Source organism: Prinia subflava, chromosome 5 (genome assembly GCF_021018805.1).
Source record: "Prinia subflava isolate CZ2003 ecotype Zambia chromosome 5, Cam_Psub_1.2, whole genome shotgun sequence".
Lineage (NCBI taxonomy): Eukaryota > Metazoa > Chordata > Aves > Passeriformes > Cisticolidae > Prinia > Prinia subflava.
In genome coordinates, this window is record NC_086251.1 from 25946248 (window position 1) to 25964362 (window position 18115).

Below are 18115 nucleotides of genomic sequence, written 5' to 3' on the forward strand. Positions count from 1 at the left end.
AATCTTTAGACTCTGGTTTTCTACTTGTTTAGCACAAAATGTGTCAATGGAAATAAATTCAAATCCAGCTCTGGATTAACCTATTTGACTTGGCTGCTATGAAAGATCCTGGTACTGTGGTCTCTGCCAATTACTTTACTTGCTCTTCTACTTCATGGATCCAAAAAATACATACCCGGGCCTGATGAATCTGGTAAGCATCCTCAGCATTCTTCAGAGCTTGTGCCTTGTAATAGTTGCTATCTGAAAATACCATACCCATGTTAGAGCTCTGCACAGTAACCACCAAACATACAGATAAATTCCAGTAATTGCAGTAGTCCTTCTTGCAGAGAAGGATGCAGTGCTTGGAATTGTTACACTTGTATGATAACACACAGTACATTTCAGAAGAGTGCAATGAAAAGACTGTAGATGACCCACTTACCATAATCTTCTTGGGTGATGTTGACCACTACTCCTCCACCAATATCAATCTGCCTTTGGGTAGAGCTGTCTTCCAGTTTACGCAGGATTTCCTCCTGTATCCCATCATGTCCAATATCTCGTTTACGACTCATAAAATGGGCGTACAGTTCAGTTTGTGTGATCAGGAAGTTGAGTTTGCGCTGCTGTCTCTTAGCCTAAGAGAAGAGCATTTACCAAAAACAGAAGAAGGGGAAAAAGAGACAGGAAAAGAATTCAGTGTTAAAAATATAATTAAACAAAAAAAAAAATCATCTAATAATGTATCAACAACAAATCTATCTAGATTATGTTATGCACATCACTTTGCTAAGTGCTACATTATTAGCTGCACATAAGAACACTGACTAACTCCATAAATATCTATATTAAAATATAGATACTGTTGTAAATGAAAAGGTTTTTTTTAATTCAGTAATCAGGACAAAAACCACCATAATCTAATAAAAGGAAGTTTAAAAGCCTTGTTTATACTGAAAAATTAAAATATCAACAAAAAATAGCACGACTTTAGTGGTCTGTAGTAAATGAACTCAGCAATTAAGAGATGCTCTCATGGCAACCTCACTCCCACATTCTGTCACTTACTAGAAGAGGGGATTATGGTAGTACACAAGAAACATATCAATAGGTAATATGGCTGAGATATTATCATTACTCAGCATTCAGCAAGGCCTTGCAGAAGCTCTGTTCACCCTTAGGCTCTGGCAAAAAATGCAACAGTTAAAATCTGCCTATTAACCTAAGTGAGCAGAAAACTTCATAAAATCCTTATGAATTTGCAAGAAAGAGAGGAACACAAAAATGCAAGCGTGATTTAAACATAAAACTAAATATAAGGCATTCTAGAGATTCAACCGTTCCTCATATAAGATATACACACCTTAAGTAACAACCACAGATTCACTAGAGAGCTTTTACAAGGAAACTTTCCCAAATTCAATCCCTTTTACTCTGTCATGGAGCTCAGGAAGTTGCTAGATGGCCAAAAGAAAAGCACAGAAAAAAACCTGTGCCCCTTACATAAATTACAGTATCAGCTTACAGCAGGAGAAAAAAAGGACAGGAAAAAATTCAATGTCAATGAAAGTATTTTCCCTTCTGGACCCAAAAAGATGTACAAAGCATCACAAACCATTGGTCCTTACCAACATTGAGCTGTGTGTGTCTGTGAGACATGTACTCCTTCTCTAATTTCTTCCTCAATTTCACTCAATTATAAAGAATTTATGCAGTTTGAAGGGTTTTTTTTAATCACCTCTTGCAAAAATTAGAATAATTATGTAAACATAAATAAGATAGCAGAAGAAATGTGTGGAATAGTGCTGAAACAGAACAAATAACTGAATTTCATGGCTTGGATTTAGACACTCAAATTATCCAGTCACTTCTGTGTCTCCTCAGCATATTTAGTATCAGCAATCTGTGATTTTGCTGTACCTCTCTCATCTCCTCATCCAGCTTGCGCTGCTCCAGGGCCTCCTTCTCAGCTCGTTTCCGATGCTCTTTTTCCACCTTTTCATACTTTTTCCAATAGAGAAGCATCTCCTTGGTGAGACGACGTGCCCGTGGCAGAGTTTCCTTACAGTTTTTCTGTGCCTGGATAGCAGCTCTGCGTACCTCTCTCATGCACTGGTGGGCAAGCTAGAGGGAAACAAGATTTGGGAACAGGGGTAAAATGGGCAGATTGTAAAGAAAGCCAGCAATGAACAGTATCAGATTTCACTACAACCAAGTCTGTTACTTCAAAAGAGAAAAAACTTTGATACTTCACTCAGCAGCAATGCTTCTGAAATGGCATGAGAATGCAATCTTCCAAAATAATTCTGAGATGGTGGACAAGAAAAAATCTGAAGACAGTTTCAGCATGGCATAATACTTAAAAGACTGATCTGATGGATAGGTCCTTCAAAGAGACTCAGAAGAAAAAAAATTTAAGGCTTGCCTACAGCTCTGACTCACGTATTTCTCAACATTTTTCTGGGGATTTTTCTTACTTTTCAGTAAGAATATACTTCAAAATACTGCAAAAGCAGTATTGGTGGAACACAATCCTGCTCACACTAATACACAGAAAAGTGAGGGAGCATTCTACAGTTTTGCTACTATTTCATGAAGCATAAGAAAATGTAATTTTTTGTTCTAGTAGAAATAATTTGATGTCATTGTAATAAAGATCAAAATTGCTGGGGTTTTTGGTTTGTGACAGTTTTTTCTTCCACTAAAATTTGCATGTCAACAATACTAACATACAGATTTCAAATGATAAAACAAAATAAAGGCGAAAAAAAGTGGAACTTTAAAAAAGGTAAATCCTATTGGCCAAGTTTCTTAAACACACAAGCAAGTCCCATTTTCTGCACCCCTTGCATAGAAAATGCTCCCTTTCTCAATAATGTATATACAGAACAGGAAATTTCCTACCTTGTCTCTAACAATTCTCAGTCAAATACCTGACTACCTTTTCATCATTAGCCATATAAATGAAGCAGACAATTGAGCATAACCCTTGAAAGTCCTCAGAAAGCTGTTACCCAGTGTTTGTAAGTAAAGTTCTCCAGGTAGAAACAACACTGACTCTCAGAGAAGACTCTGAAGAGAAGCTGGACTGCTTTTGCAATCACTTAAGCTGAAAACTGCTCTATTTTTTATCTCAGGTCCTCTACATATTTATCTAAATTAAAGCCCTTCATATTCCAAGAGTCCCTTTGATTTCAACCAGAACACTTAAAACCAGCAAGCTTTAAGTACTGGATAGATGGGCAACTCACAAGTCGAAGTGCATCAAAGCCACCAGATCAATACGTTTAAAATGTACAAACTAAATCGTTCAAAAGCCAGAAAGATCTCACAAAAGGAACTCATGTTGCTTGTTTCATCTGGTGCTTATGAAACAAAACAAAGCAACACAACTAAAAAATGAAAAACCTTACATAATAAATCACCATCACTTGTATACAGTGCTTTGTCCTATACTGCCCTGCTAGTATAGTCAGTATTCTAAGAAACAGAAGAAACAGAGATTACAGTTTGCTTATTACATCCAGTAGGAGGAACAGTATGAAACTAAATACCACTTACCTTTTTGCTGTTGGTTAGAAAGAGGTTACGGGCTGAAGCTTTCTGTTTGTATGCCTGTAAAAGAACACGACCTTTAAATTAGTAAAAGGGTAATGGCTTCATAGTATTTTAAAAAATCACTGTCTAGTCTGCAGCAGGTACATGTGCCAACTTAAGTCATGCATACTACTGTATCACTGAGAATAAGTACTGTAAGTATTCCTCATTTTGACTAAAACAGCTTTTCATCCTTAAACCACTGAAGGCATACATAAATATATTCCAAATCCTGAAGGAAGCATGCAAAACACCTACTTTTTCACAACTGTTTCTTAAATACTACTGTTGCAAAGCAGGGTTCTCCTATTCCATTTTTTATCACTAAAGCAAACAGTATTTTCCACTGTTTCCCAAAGATGTTAAGAATTTATGTAGATCCTATGTTCTTCACATGACCAAAATTAATATTTTGAAAACATATGGTCTCTCTCACTGCACATACCCTTTCTTTGGCTTTTAAGTTCATAAAGGATGATACAGTCATGACTTATTGTAACTTCCTAGAATTCAAAGTCTGTTAACTGGGAACTTCAAAAAGCAGGTTTCTAACGTCCACTCTGACCATCTCTGAAAACTATCAACAGAAAACCCAGTCTTCTGTTTCAACTGTGCTGGAAGCTTGTCCTGTAAATGATATAAACACTTTTCCCTAGTCTGTTTCTGAGGTAAGGCTTGAAAAATACAGGTGCTGTGACTGAAACATCCCTTTTCTGAACTTTATTTTAAATCTGGATACTGGTTGACTCTATACTGCCATCCTGTAAATCAGTGTGAGTACCTGCTAGAGCTTACTGCAGTTTTCATTGCCAAGGGTTGAACAGCCAGGGCAAAGCACTGCATGATCCATTTAGGTACCACTGGTGATATTGCAGCTACACGTTGCTTATGGATTACAGAATTCCAGTTAGGTCAATAATGACCACCAGAAAAATCAGGCCTTACTTTACTCTGTTTTTCTAAGTGTCAAGTCCTCACTAAGTTAATTTTCTATTTCATTTTCTTCTATCATCACTGATCTATTGCCATTAGCCAAGCTCACCTTTGGCAACTCCTTCTTAACAATGCTAAGCCACACTTTCCGCCGACGTGCATTGAGTTGCTCAATAGACAAATGCTTTTTCTTGGACCCAGGTGGTGGTGTGTCGTGGGAAAACTTGGCAAAAACTTTGGTCTGGTGATGGTGACGTCGTGGTGACTCCTCTGAAGAGAGTTCTTCATCCCGTCTCCTCTTTTTCTTTACTTTTTTCAACTTGCCTGCATGGCAACAAGAATCATAAAAACACATTCCTATTTTTGGGGCACATTTAGTCAGGTATCTTTCCTAAGTAAATTCTCCTAGTCAATTTATATGTAGAACGAACAAAAATGCCAAACTTATCCATGTTTGCCAATTTTGGAACAATTAATTTATACTATTAAGTATTTCCTCATTACTTTATAATGGAAAGACTTGTTTAACAGAGAGGCAAAATGCAATTACTTCCACCCAGGGAAACATGCCTCATAAAATGTCTAGGACTTGGTGCAATGTTGCTTGCTTTGCGGCAAAATACTACTTAAAGATAAGTAAAGGTAAGACATTTAAAGGTGACAACATTATCATTTGGTACAATAAGTCTCAAAGCAAACTTCTTAGCAAAGAGAAGATTGCATTGAAAGAGATTGGCATGTTGTCATATCATACCAGCTTTCAGAGGAAACTGATACTGGTATCAGATATTAAAAATGTTCACGGTGTGTATGCAAAATTATAGATGCTGCAAGGTTAGTGGAAAAAAGAAACATCACAGTTAAAGCAACTTGCAAAAAGAAAGGAAGACAGCCTGAAATAACCCCTTTACAACACAGCTCAAACTTAAGTACTTGCACTAAGAGTTCACCTTACACCAACAGTTCATAGCCTTTCCTGCTTCCTAACAGATTTACAACTACTGCCAGCCCAAAGAAGAAAGGAAATATTAGTATTGCTGTACTTTCTAGCAAATGTGCATCTTAGAAACTCCAGCTGTTATATCAGAGATATAACTCTATTCTAACTGACATCAAACATCAACTCTGAGTTCCCCCTATTTTCCAGAAAACACTCTCACTCCCTGTAACTTCCTGATTACTAAAACTATTTATTCAGGAAATCCTGCAGCAGGTACTGGATAAGTTCTTACACTTTTCAAGGACTTACCATGTTTTCAAAATACTCTTGAGTAAATGGACCATGATATGAAACAATGTTTATGGATACCAAACTACTGAATAAGGTCCACAAAGAACATCTTAAGCCATGAACCCCCCAGTCACACACTTCTTTTCCACCCTAGCTTTCTAGAAGCCAGATGATAAGGCACAATATTTTCTGAAGACGTTTTTCTTTGTCAGAACTTGGTACTTCCCTGAAAGACCCACAGGTTTTGAATATTTATGTTTAGTCAAAGGAAACAATGTAGGAAAGAAGTTAAACAACAACAGCCATCTAAAGGCATGAGGTTAGTGACTTTACCTTTTATTTTCTTCTCTTCTTTAAACTTCTTTTTCTTGGGCCCTAGCAGGTGGCGCTGCTGCTCGTAGTAGGGGTCGTAGGTAGAGAGCAGCCCCGCGCTGTAGTACTGGTACTGCTGCAACTGAAGGGTGACAGTGAGCAGCTAACACAGACAGCCCCGAAACAAGCTCAGATCAGAACATAAAGAAGAGATCAGGAAGCATGCACTTCTCCAAACTTTGCACTTGTTATCAAATATCAGAGAGTGTGTGAAAGGAAACCACTGCTCCCAGGGGTGGCCTCCAGGTTCTGCACTGGGAACTGAGCCCAACTGGTTAAGTAAGAGGGAAGAGCAGGCAGTGAAGGTTGCACTTCCAAAACATACTGCTCTGTCTTTTCCATACAGGTGCTGCCCAGCAAGAGAACACATTACATGAAGAGGTCTAATTATGGACCTAATATTTGTTTTGCTTGCATTCCCAAATCACATACATGTTTTACTTTATCATTCCAAAGGATGTAAAAGGACAGGTTTAAAGAAAAGGCATTTAAAAGACTTCCACAAAGACAAATAACTTGAACACTCAGATTGTCAAATAAAAATATAGCTGCCTCAGCATTTTTTCCCCTGAATGATGAAAAATGCCAGTATATTCCCAGCATTATTCAAACAAAGGACTGAAGATGAAATAATTAAGTAATCCACACAGGTTACACATAAACAGACAAATTAAAGGCAGTACCACTCAGAAATTAACTGTTTAAAACCTAAGCATACTTTTAAGTTAGTAGAAGATTTTCGAAAAGTGAGACCATGAGCATGAACAAACTTTTCTGATATATGTTCCCCTCCCCCCATAACTGTGTACTGCTGATCTGACAATACACTCAACTGCTTACTTTGACTGGGTATTATTTCTTACTAGTCTAGAAATAAGTATTTGTGTAAAATCAAACAAAATGATGACCTGTGTAAAAATGTGGTGTATGAATATTTGTGTAGCTATGCAATATTTCAAGAAGCTAACATAATATTGGTTCAGAGCTTCACAAGAAAACAAAGGAAAGAAATAGAGAGAAGCAAAGATCTGCGTGGGAAAATATTTCTTCACTCTTTTGGAGGAATTTGAAAAGAATATGAAACAGGAAGACAAATTTTAACTTCAGACACATTCTCTGATAACAGAATAGGATAACCTCCTTCATCTAAGACTTTCTGCTGCAATTCAAATCAGCAGTGAACATTTCTGCGAAAGCCCTTATAATTTGAAAAAAAATTACTATTAGAATCAAAGCAGAATTTGGCTTAATATTAAGAAAAATGCAAAAATGCAGCAGACTATCTTTTTCTAAGGAGAAGAAAGAGAATATTGAAAGAAAATCCCAAACAAACAAAAAAAAGGGTAAAAAGAAAGAAAAAGAGTCAAGTAAAACCTCAAATCATGACAAAAAATGACAAGGTCGTAAACTAGGCACTCCCTTTCAAGACTTTCAAACATCACCTTACTATTCATCACTTCAGTGATGATACAAATATACTTGAATAGCAGCTACTACCAGTATTAGAATTCAACTCGCAGCATCTCCATTCTCAATATACATTGCACATGTCATCCAAATCTTGCATTCTAACACCCAGTATTTGCTCTAGTGACTTTGACAAACACGTGCCAGTACTACTTACACACATCACTGACAGATTCACAGCATCTTTAATTTTATGCATGTAATAGATTAAATAACTCTTGTCTAGAGTGATGTTAGACAGTTACTGTCTATCAAATTGTGTATTTTCCGGTCCACAAAATTATGAGTTTTGATGAATGCGTAAGAGCAATTAAAATAATGCAGTTAAAGGAAACAATAAAAATCAAGAAAATGTAAAAATTCTGACTTTTTACCTCTTTGTCTTTGCTATATTTACTTTGATGCAATTTTTTATACTTGTGTAATCGCAGCATATCATGAAGTTCCTCCCTTGAAAGAGAAAATTCTTCTTCCTCGTCTCCATCCTCATCACTTGGTGATTCTGTGTCACTGGAATCATCACTCAGAAGGATACTCTAACAAGAATAAATGGTAGCTAATTTAACAACCCCAAGTCCCAATGTTGAACTGTTTGTTTATGCAAAGCATACTCGAGCCTTTACCTAATAAAATGGTGTGGGTCTGGCCCAACAATGATACTTAGTACTTACAAAGTGCCCATCTAAAATAACTCATAGAAAATAGCTTCCTGAGGAGCAGACCTGTGTAGCAGTGAATTCAACACACATTTTCTGATTTGAAGGGAAGTAGTTTGCTGTTAGTTTGCAACAGTTAAATCATTTTAGTCCACTTTGTCTGTTTGTGGTCTCAGAAAAGCCAGGATAAAAGCAGGAGTATTTTTTGTTGTGTGGTTTGCAGGTGCTTTCCTATCCCATTTGGAGTTTGTCCCACTATTCTACCACTCCTACCAGCATCAGTTTCTGCAAGTTTGGCTCTTGTTCAACGTCTTGGCAACATGTTTTTGCTAACCTGAGATGGCTGCAATACAGTGAAAATGCAAAGATGGCATAAAGCCACTATTCCACTCTCTTCTGCCATCCTCACTGAGACCTTGTACTGAGTTCAACTTAAAAACAAATTTTCAGTCGAGTCACAAATCTCCATTTAATACATTTTATAATAGATCCGTTTCATTTGGACCGTGTACTAAAATTAATTCAGATTCTGAATGTAAACTAACTGCCAAGTCCACCACTAAACTGCATTCCCATGTACCATATCCACATGCCTGTTGGACATCTCCAGGGATAGTGATTCCAACACTTCCCTGGGGAGCCTGTTCTAATGCCTGACCATCCTTCCCAGTGAAGAAAATTCTACTAATATACAATCTAAATCTCCCCTGGCAAAATTTGAGGACATTTCTTCTGCCCTATTGTTCATTACTTGGGAGAAAAGACTCATCCTCACCTCACTACAGTCTCTCTTCAGAGAGCTGTAGAGAGCAATAAAGTTCCTCCCAAACCTCCTTTTCTCCAGGCTTAATACCTTCAGCTCCCTCAGCTGCTCCCCCTAAGACCTGTGCTGCAGAGCCTTCCCCAGCTCCACTGCCCTTCTCTGGACACACTCCAGCATATCAGCATATCTTTCTCACAGTGAGAGACTCAAACTGGACACAGGGTTCAAGGCGTGGCCTCACCAGGACACCAAGTACAGGGAGACAATCATTGCCCTGGTCCTGCTGGCCACACCATTGCTGATACAGGCCAGGATGCCATTGGCCTTCTTGGCCACTTGGCCACTGCTAGATCATGTTCAGCTGCTGTTGACCAGCACCCCCACGTCCTTTTCTGCTGGGCAGCTTTACAGCCTCCCTTCCTCCAGCCTGCAGCACTGCACAGGGCAGTTGTGACCCAAGGGCAGGACATTCACTTTTCTGAACCTCATGCAATTGGCTTTGGCCCATGATCCAGCCTGTCCAGATCCCTCTGCAGCACCTTCCTGCCCCCCAGCAGATCAACACTCCCATCTAACTTGTATGCAAGTGACTGAGGGTGCATTTGATCCCTTCATTCAGATCATTCATAAAGACAATAAACAGGACCAGGCCCGATCCTGAGCCCTGGGGATCACCACTGGAGCTGGCCACCAGCTGGATGTAACTCCAGGCACCACCACTGGCTGGGCCCAGCCACCCAGACAGTTTTTCACTTGGTAAATCATGCACCCCTCCATACGTGAGCAGGCATCTCGTCAAGGAAAATGCTGTGGGAGATGATATCAAAGGCTTTACTGATGTCTAGACAGACATCCACGGCCCTTCCTTCATCCATTACTCAGGTCACCTTGTCACAGAATATGATCAGGTTGGTCAAGCAGAACCCGACTTTCATAAACCCATGCTGGCTGGGCCTGATCCCCTGGTTATCCTGCATGTGTGTGATGCTAATCAAGATGATCTGCTCCATAACCCTTCACAGAGCACCAAGGACAGGCTGACAGTTCTGCAGTTCCCTAGGTCCTCTTACCAGGTTTTCTTGTAAATGATTGTCATGTTTGCAAACTCCCAGTGACTTGGGACCTCCCTGGTTAGCCAGGACTGCTGGTAAATGACTGGGAATGGCTAGGTGGGTAACTCTACTCACAGATTCCACAATAGCTGCATTTCTTTCACATATTCTTACCTTCAGCCACTTTCTGCTTTTCTTCAGTTTGGAAAAATTATACAAGCTCCCTTTTTCAGACTTTGGTTCTGTTTAGAGAAAAAATAAAAAAATAAAGTTCTTAAGAAATAATGTTTTTCCAGACTAACCCAAAGAAAGCAGAGATTCAATCTAGTACATGCCTACCTGGCTGGAGTACTCCATTCAGGGAATGTGTGTTCAGCATCCCAGAATTCCCTGATCCAGAAGGCTCTCCAAGCAATGAGTCTGGAGGCTCTTCCTTAACTTGCATCAGGGGATCCCCAGACTGAGGCAGCAAAGGATTGTCATCCAATCCATCTTCACTTTCATCACTGCAAGAAGATCCATAATACAGTGGCAATGACAGGAAAACACTCAAAAGAGAAAATGCCCATCCAACTTTCTTACATATGAGCACTTGTCTAAAGGTTTGAGAACTGAGACAGCTTCAGATGTAATTTTACACATTAGAAATATTTGTGTTGACAATCCCCCATTAACCTCTCACCAATAGTTAATCATCAGACCAGCCTGGCTATGCTATCAACCTGCATCTCCAGTCGTGAACTAGGTATCTAATTTTAGAAGCATGAACTACACAAGTCAAACCAAAGCACAATATTGTCATATTCATTGGGACATGTAAGAAATGTAGATATACCTTTTCTAATCCTTTTGTGGGTCTTATTACATGCTTGTAAATCTATCTGTTACCTGCTGCCCATTCAGTTACCAGTTCTGTGACTCCACAATTCCAAAACACTGATGAGATTAAATATGTAATTGTTTTGGGACAGAAACACACATTGATGATGCCTCTTTGTTACAACTTACACAAATTCTGCATCTGACAATAGTCTTTGCATTTTCTTTATGACTAAAGGCTGTAGTGTCCCTGAAAATCTACTTAGGGCTTTGTCATCCTACTTTTTGCAGACAAAGAAAGCCTTGGCCACTCAGCTACAAAAAAGAGCTTTAAAACATTGTACTAATTCATACATGAGCTGGTAAGACACTGTATTATCACTATGAACTGAGAGCAGCACAGCCCCCAATCTTTCATACAATCATAGAATACCCCGAGTTAGAAGGGAGGCACAAAAAATCTTTAAGTCCAACTGCTAACCCTGCACAGGAGACTCCCCAAGATTCACATCATGGGCCTGAGAGTTTTTTCGAAATGTTTCTTGAATTCTGTCAGGCTGGTGCTGTGACCACTTACCTGAGGAACCTGTTCCAGTGCCTAATCACCCTCTGGACAGAGAAACTTTCCCTAATATCCCACCTGAATCTCCCCTGACAAAAGTTTGTCCCATTCCCTCAGGTCCTGTTAGTGGTCACCAGAGAGAAGAAATCAGAAAGGTTTTATTTCAGAACTCAAAGCTCATGCTAGATTTATTATTAAATTTAATAGTATTTTTTAGATTTCTTCTTCTCTAGGCTGAGCAGTCAAAGTGATCTCTCCTCCTTTAAAGCAGAAGAGTTTCTAATGAACAAGTCACTGATAAATTCTGAATATGGTGTTGGCTGGGAACAATATAATAAAAATGCCTGTACTTCCTTGGCACTCCCAAGGGAAAGTAGAAAAGCTTTTGGTACCTGGATATACTCCTGTTAAAGATGGCAGACGTCTGTCGTAAGAACTGATCCAGTTGCAGAGCCTTTTCCAGGTATTGCAGATAGAGGGGTTTTGCCAGCTCTGAGCAGCTGCCATCCTCCCTGGCACCCAGCTCTGAGGCCATAGAACAAACTTCTCCTCATGCACAGGTGCCTCTGAACACACAGCTGTAAAAGGAAACAGTGGCTATCACACCACAACTCCTCTGAAAGGAGCAGACCTGGGGAGCAGACAGATCTACCAAGGCAATTCTGGGCAAAAGCTTAGGTTGCAGTGAATAGATACAGTAAACCAAAATTGCCATTCAACTTTCCACCACAGCCAAAAACTAGATTCTTAGTTCTCTGGTTTATGATTTTGTGGTTGTTGTTTGATAGGAACAAGCGCTGTTTTAACCTAGTATGATAATCCAAGCGGTGACATAGAAATTCAAAGTATTATAAAGACAGTCCTTAAGAATGTAAAGTAAGCTTTCATCATTATTCAAGATAACATGTATAACCCTGAACAGAGGGCATATATATATATAATAATTAACTCCAAAAAGGAAGAACTACTAAAAATATTGTTCCTCTGATGTTTTTACCCATTCACTTCACAACTGTAGCCTACTGAAGCCTTGTAATATTTCTCCCTTACCTTAAACCAATGCTACTCTTTCAGCACTGAAAATATAGCTGTTACCTGTTGGCAAATACTTGGCCAAACCCCCTTCCATTCTAAAGTGCAATTGTTATTTTATTAAAGAAAAATAATCAATATAAAGCAATTTGCAACATACTTTTTAATATTTACAAATTTAGAATGTATTCCAGCATTATGTTTTTCAACTAGCAAAAACTGTCCATTTGATTTTTTTTTATTTGTTCTCTGGATTTAAGATTCTTAATAAAGCCAAATGCAGTCCCCTGCAATATTTGCATACTATATACTCTAGAAACAAGGTATCAAAACATTTTATTGCTCTGTCAACTGCAGTTTTCTCTTCCTTCAGCTACAAAGGACTTCATAACAACTGTTACAGTAATAGCTCTGTCAACTTAAATTTTACTTTTCTTTGACTACAAAAGATGCCATCACTGTTACACTAGCAAGAAAGGTATATGATTTCCAGAGTCGTTACTGTATAAAGCATGTGCTGAAAGTGCTGCAAAGATATTAAATATCAACAAACAAACAAACAAACATCTTAAGCTTTTGCTTCTGGTGGAGGACAAAAATCATGGGACGGTTTAGGTTGGAAAGGCCCTTAGAGAATATCTAGTTCCAACCCCTGCCATAGGCAGGGATACCTCTCACTAGTACCTCTCACTAGAACAGGTTGCTCAAATTCAAACCAGTAAGACTTAGTTCTTCTAAAGGATTCTTCTGTTTCTATCACTTCTTAAAAATACTACAAAACCTGAAGCAAACTTTGCATTAATTTATTGAAAGACATTTTATATTTGTTCAATTGTTAAATCAGTGACTAAATTATTTTATGCTTATGTAAGTGACCATACAGATTGAGTATCCAATCTTCAAGTTGTTCTCTCTTTGTATATACAGATCCAAAACCCAGCATCAAACCTTCTTTAAGTCTTTCATCCTCCAAAATTACAGAACAGATTCAGAACTTCAAAGTTACAATAAACTATCATAAGTGATTCTCTTAAGACTAATGAGATCTTAAGACTAATGGCTGTGTTTGAACAAAAGCAAATTGTATTATTTCTTAATAAATATTGGGTCTTGAGTTAACAACCTTACCCACAGAGAATAACCAATAACACACCAGAATTTAAGGTAACAGCTCTGTGATAAAAAATATTTTTATACTGAAGCTTTCTACATATTAGGTCTTTGCATACCTGACAGCAATTAAATGACTGACCTCTGTCACCAAATACTCATTTCCAGCAGAACTTAGCAACACCTGAAAGCTTTCCCAATGATAAGGGTAGTAAGATCTACATTTTCCAAGCAACTTTCATCTACGTATGTCGTAATGCTTAACAGGCATTTGAAACCAAACCAACCAACCAGCACAATTAAAATCAAGAACTGTCTTCCAAGAGAGAAGGCTATGAACCACCAAATCATCTAGGCTGGGAAAGACCTCTAGAATCATCAAGTCCAGCTGCTAATCCAGCACTGCCAAATCCACCACTAAACCGTGTCCCCAAGTACCAGATCCACACCTTTTAAATACCTCCAGGGACAGTGACTCAACCTCTTGCCTGGGCAGCCTGTTCCAATGCTTGACAACCCTTTCTGTGAGGAAATTAAGTAAAAGGGTTAAAAAATGAAAGGAAACATGAAACTTGTGCCTCTAATGGAAGAGATCATTCATCAGGTGGTAGAAAAGAACACCTTGAAGGTGAAAGGGTTTTTCCTTTCCTTATGAGCACCAATAAAAATTACATTTATTACAAGAGCAAAAATCCCTCCCTAATATCATAGCAAAAAAAGTATGGTGATTCTTTTTCTCGTTCCATTTCAAAATGTATCCATCAACAAGGGCCTGTATTATATTAACACAGTTAACTCGGAACACGGCATCTTTCACCTGTCTGCTCTTTGCAGAAAACCACATTCCCAAAACTCAACCCTGCATTTCCACATTTAATAAAAGTCCTCCTTGACCTGACATAGTACAACTACTCTGCATTTCACCCATACAAAAAGACACGCTTTTGCTTGTCTTCCAATTTTAATTGCTCCACAAGGCTCCTGCACATACAACATTAATTGCTCCTCAAAACAGTCACTAGTCTGTATCATGCCTACCAAATAAACAAATAAGCACGGGAGAGCTTAACAATACCCTTAAAACATATTTACAATGCCCAAAATAAATATAGTAAGTGTTACACAAGCATACTGAATAGTGAGTAACTCAGACATTTAATTCAGCCTTTCATTTATTTATATGCTGACAGTCACAGAGTGCTTCTCTGCTGATCAAAGTAATAATACACAGGCTAAATGATAGATAATTTACTCTCCATTCTTTCATTTCCACTCTAAGTTTTAACAAAGATTTCCAATGGCAAAAACTGATTGAACACGGAAGTGAGAGAAGCCAGGAATAAACAAATGAGAGGCACACAGCCTGATCTACTACTGTATGTAACTGTAAATGACATCACCAACATACTGCTTCAGTGGATTTACATGGTGATGACATTCATTACACCTTTCTTTGACATTTTTGAAACAAATCTATCCTTTTCACTACCCTGTTTAAGGACAAAACAAAGATTTTCTAAAAGATTTCATTACTGATGGTAACATTTAGGTAAATACTCATATGTTACAGGGGTAAAATGAGAAGGAGCTGCAGAGTAATCCTTGTGCCATCCTGACTTTCTTACTAGTATATACCAATTTGATGTTAAGTTTCAGTATCAAATTCAATAGCTCTTTGCTTTCTACCTTCCTCTCCCCTAGAGTTCTAACAGTTTAGAAAACCAGCACTTGGAAATAAATAGCTTCTGCACTGCCAGGCTGGCATTTTGAATCTTCCAGCATTCTTAACCAGAAGTTCAAATTTAAACTATTTAATTGTATCATATGGACCACTAAATTATTAAAAGTACAGGTAAAATATCAGCAGGATTGTAACAACTTCATGCAAGTTACTTTCATAATAATGGTATTTTTTTTAACATCTAGGTTCAGTTCTGACAGAGCCTTCCTTATCCTGTTTTAAATCACATTGCTTAGTTCAATATTAATGTAGGTGTGGGGTTTCTTCCCTCACTCTTGTTTTTTCAAGTCTGCCCATTTATAGCATCCAGTCAGTAAGTAACACCCTGCACTGGAGTAAGAATCCTCCAAGGACATCTTCTGAGAGCAGTTACGTTTTATAACAAGGTTTCTAAATTTTACACCCCTGACCTGCACCAACCAAACAGCATAACTGCATCTCCTGAAGTAGCTTAGCTTTAAAAGTAGATTCTCCCAATTTAAACCAATATCCACTGCATATTTCTGAATGGAAGTTGAGCAAGCTTTTCTTACTGGTATCAAACAGGAATCCCATAAGTGCTAAGTGTAAATCTGGCTCTTGCACCTAGCTGCAAGTGGATGGGGTTTGCTCTGCAGAGCTGTTTGAAGCAGTACATTCTCATCCACAAGTTTCTTGTGCTTTTTCCCTTCAGCTGCTGCCACCTCTATTCCTCAGATAAAGCCCAGAGGATCAGTTTTTCTGCTCTTTATGACTAACATCAACCATCATAGTAAATAATGATAACTCCACTCCTAGCTGAGGGCATGTACACAAACACAAGCTGCCATGCAAGTAGAAGGTACTGGATTGCAGTTAATGCACAGCACCTCCTCTTAACAAGGCAAATCAGGGAGGTAAAAGTAATCCAGTCTCGCCAGCCACACACGAAGTGCATGGATATGAAGTGTGACCAGCTGGCAGCTGAGCACAAATACTTGTGTAAGTATTTCAGCCCACAGAAGTAGCTTCTTTCCTCTACTCCATCCCATCACTGTAAGCACACTGACAAAACATCCATGTAGACAAAAACCTGAAATCACAGAAAGTGTGTATTCCTCATTTATTTATAGCATTGAAGGTTTTATGCACAGCAGGATTAAAAACTGGGCAAAAAGACAATCTTCTATGCCACCTTAGTTGCCTTGCAATTTCAGCCGTTTTCTGGGTTTTTTGTGCTTTGCAATTTGACACCAACTTATTAAGACTGATTTTCTAAACTTATGCAAACCCCTAAAATACTTTCCTTTTTTGAAGAAATTTAGAATTGTGACATACAGGTCTCATTGGAGCAGCAAAATAGTTAATACTGTGAGATTTTCCAGTAGTAATATCTCCAGAATAAATCCTGACACAAACATACATAAATATATATATCCAAACAGAAGATTCACTCAGTCAAGGTCTGTGTAGAAAACATAGACTAGCACAGTAATAGCAACTAGGCATATTTTTGTCAGTCTTTTTTATATGCATATAATCTCCAAGAGAGAAAATTGTGGGGGTATAAAAGACATGAAGAACTATTTTGCTTGAAGGAGAATTACAAGCTCGCTCTCCTTTCCCCACTCACATTTTAGCTTGCTTTGGTAAATGTATAGTAACACTAATAACGATTTCCCAGAGCTATAGACCACATTTTAAAGCAAAACATAGCACCCATATGGGGTTTTTTAATGGCAGTGTCTTAAATATAACTGGGATATGTAAAACACTATAGCTTTTCAAAAAGCAAATACGACATTTCATATCTGGTCTCTTTCTTCAGGTAGCAGCTAACAGAACAAGAAGATACTGTCTTAAGCTCCCTTATTTTAAGATAATATAGGTTGGATATTAGGAAAAATTTTTTTACAGAAAGAGTAATAAAGTATTGGAATGGTCTACCTGGGTAGGTGGTGGATTCACCATCTCTGGATGTGTTTAAGGAAAGACTAGATGTGGCACTTGGTGCCATGGTTTAGTTGAGCTTAGGGTTGGGTTGGACTTGATCCTGGAGGTCTCCTCCAACCTGGTGATTCTGTGATTCTGTGATATGAACCTAAAGCCCTCCACTAACCTCAAGCTGAACACATAAAATTCATGTATATAGAACTAAACTCTGAGTTCACAACATTTGAGTTTGAAATTAAAAAAAGCCATTTTAATTGCTTTTCTGATTAACAAAATCTAGGTAAACTAGATGCTTTACTTTGCTGTTCTGCTTTTGTGATAAGGTTTCATATTGTTTTCCAAGGAATGAGACAGCATTTCAGTGATCTGTGTTCCATCTTTTAATCACTTTTAAATACAGAGAAGAGCCAGTGGGGCACTGGCCCTGGATTTCCCAGTTCCCAAAAAAACCCAGTTACAGATAGGGCCTGATTTATTATTTAAAAGAAGAACTGTACAGCAGTGTATCAGAAGCATATACATAGTAAACAGCAGAATACCTTCAAACATACTGAACACAAAAGTTGGCATGTCAGAGCTCTGCTTCCAAGTTTAAACCAGCAGAAAAACAAACCTAACTATTTAATTGCTCAATTAGAGTAATTCTTGTCCCAAAAGAGCAATTAATAGTATTCATGCAGGCCTCTGACAATGCATTTATACTCTCTGCTCTACACACCAGCACTAACAATCGCCCTCACACTTTGCCATTCTGTGCACACAAACTAACAACCACGTGGATATTTTCAGGTTTTTTGGGCTCCACCTCAGCCCACGAAAGGGGAACTATGTCCAAAAAAAGCTCTAAGAGGACTTACCATCTAAACCAATCTCTAGCATGTAGT

The 18115-nt window shown here is 38.3% G+C and overlaps 1 protein-coding gene across 2 annotated transcripts in view; it reads right to left on the reverse strand.

The window, feature by feature from the left end:
• The window catches only part of INO80 (INO80 complex ATPase subunit), a 65209-nt gene that overhangs the window by 45545 nt on the left and 1549 nt on the right, over positions 1-18115 (reverse strand). For both annotated transcript variants that reach the window (XM_063398523.1, XM_063398524.1), the window contains exons 2-11: positions 11830-12015; positions 10396-10562; positions 10231-10298; positions 7960-8121; positions 6080-6200; positions 4625-4839; positions 3547-3600; positions 1906-2109; positions 428-623; positions 176-243 (exon numbers count right to left, since the gene is read on the reverse strand). In XM_063398523.1, coding sequence (XP_063254593.1) covers positions 176-243; positions 428-623; positions 1906-2109; positions 3547-3600; positions 4625-4839; positions 6080-6200; positions 7960-8121; positions 10231-10298; positions 10396-10562; positions 11830-11972 — 1398 coding nt within the window. In that variant the 5' untranslated portion in view covers positions 11973-12015. The remainder of the gene's footprint in view (positions 1-175; positions 244-427; positions 624-1905; positions 2110-3546; positions 3601-4624; positions 4840-6079; positions 6201-7959; positions 8122-10230; positions 10299-10395; positions 10563-11829; positions 12016-18115) is intronic.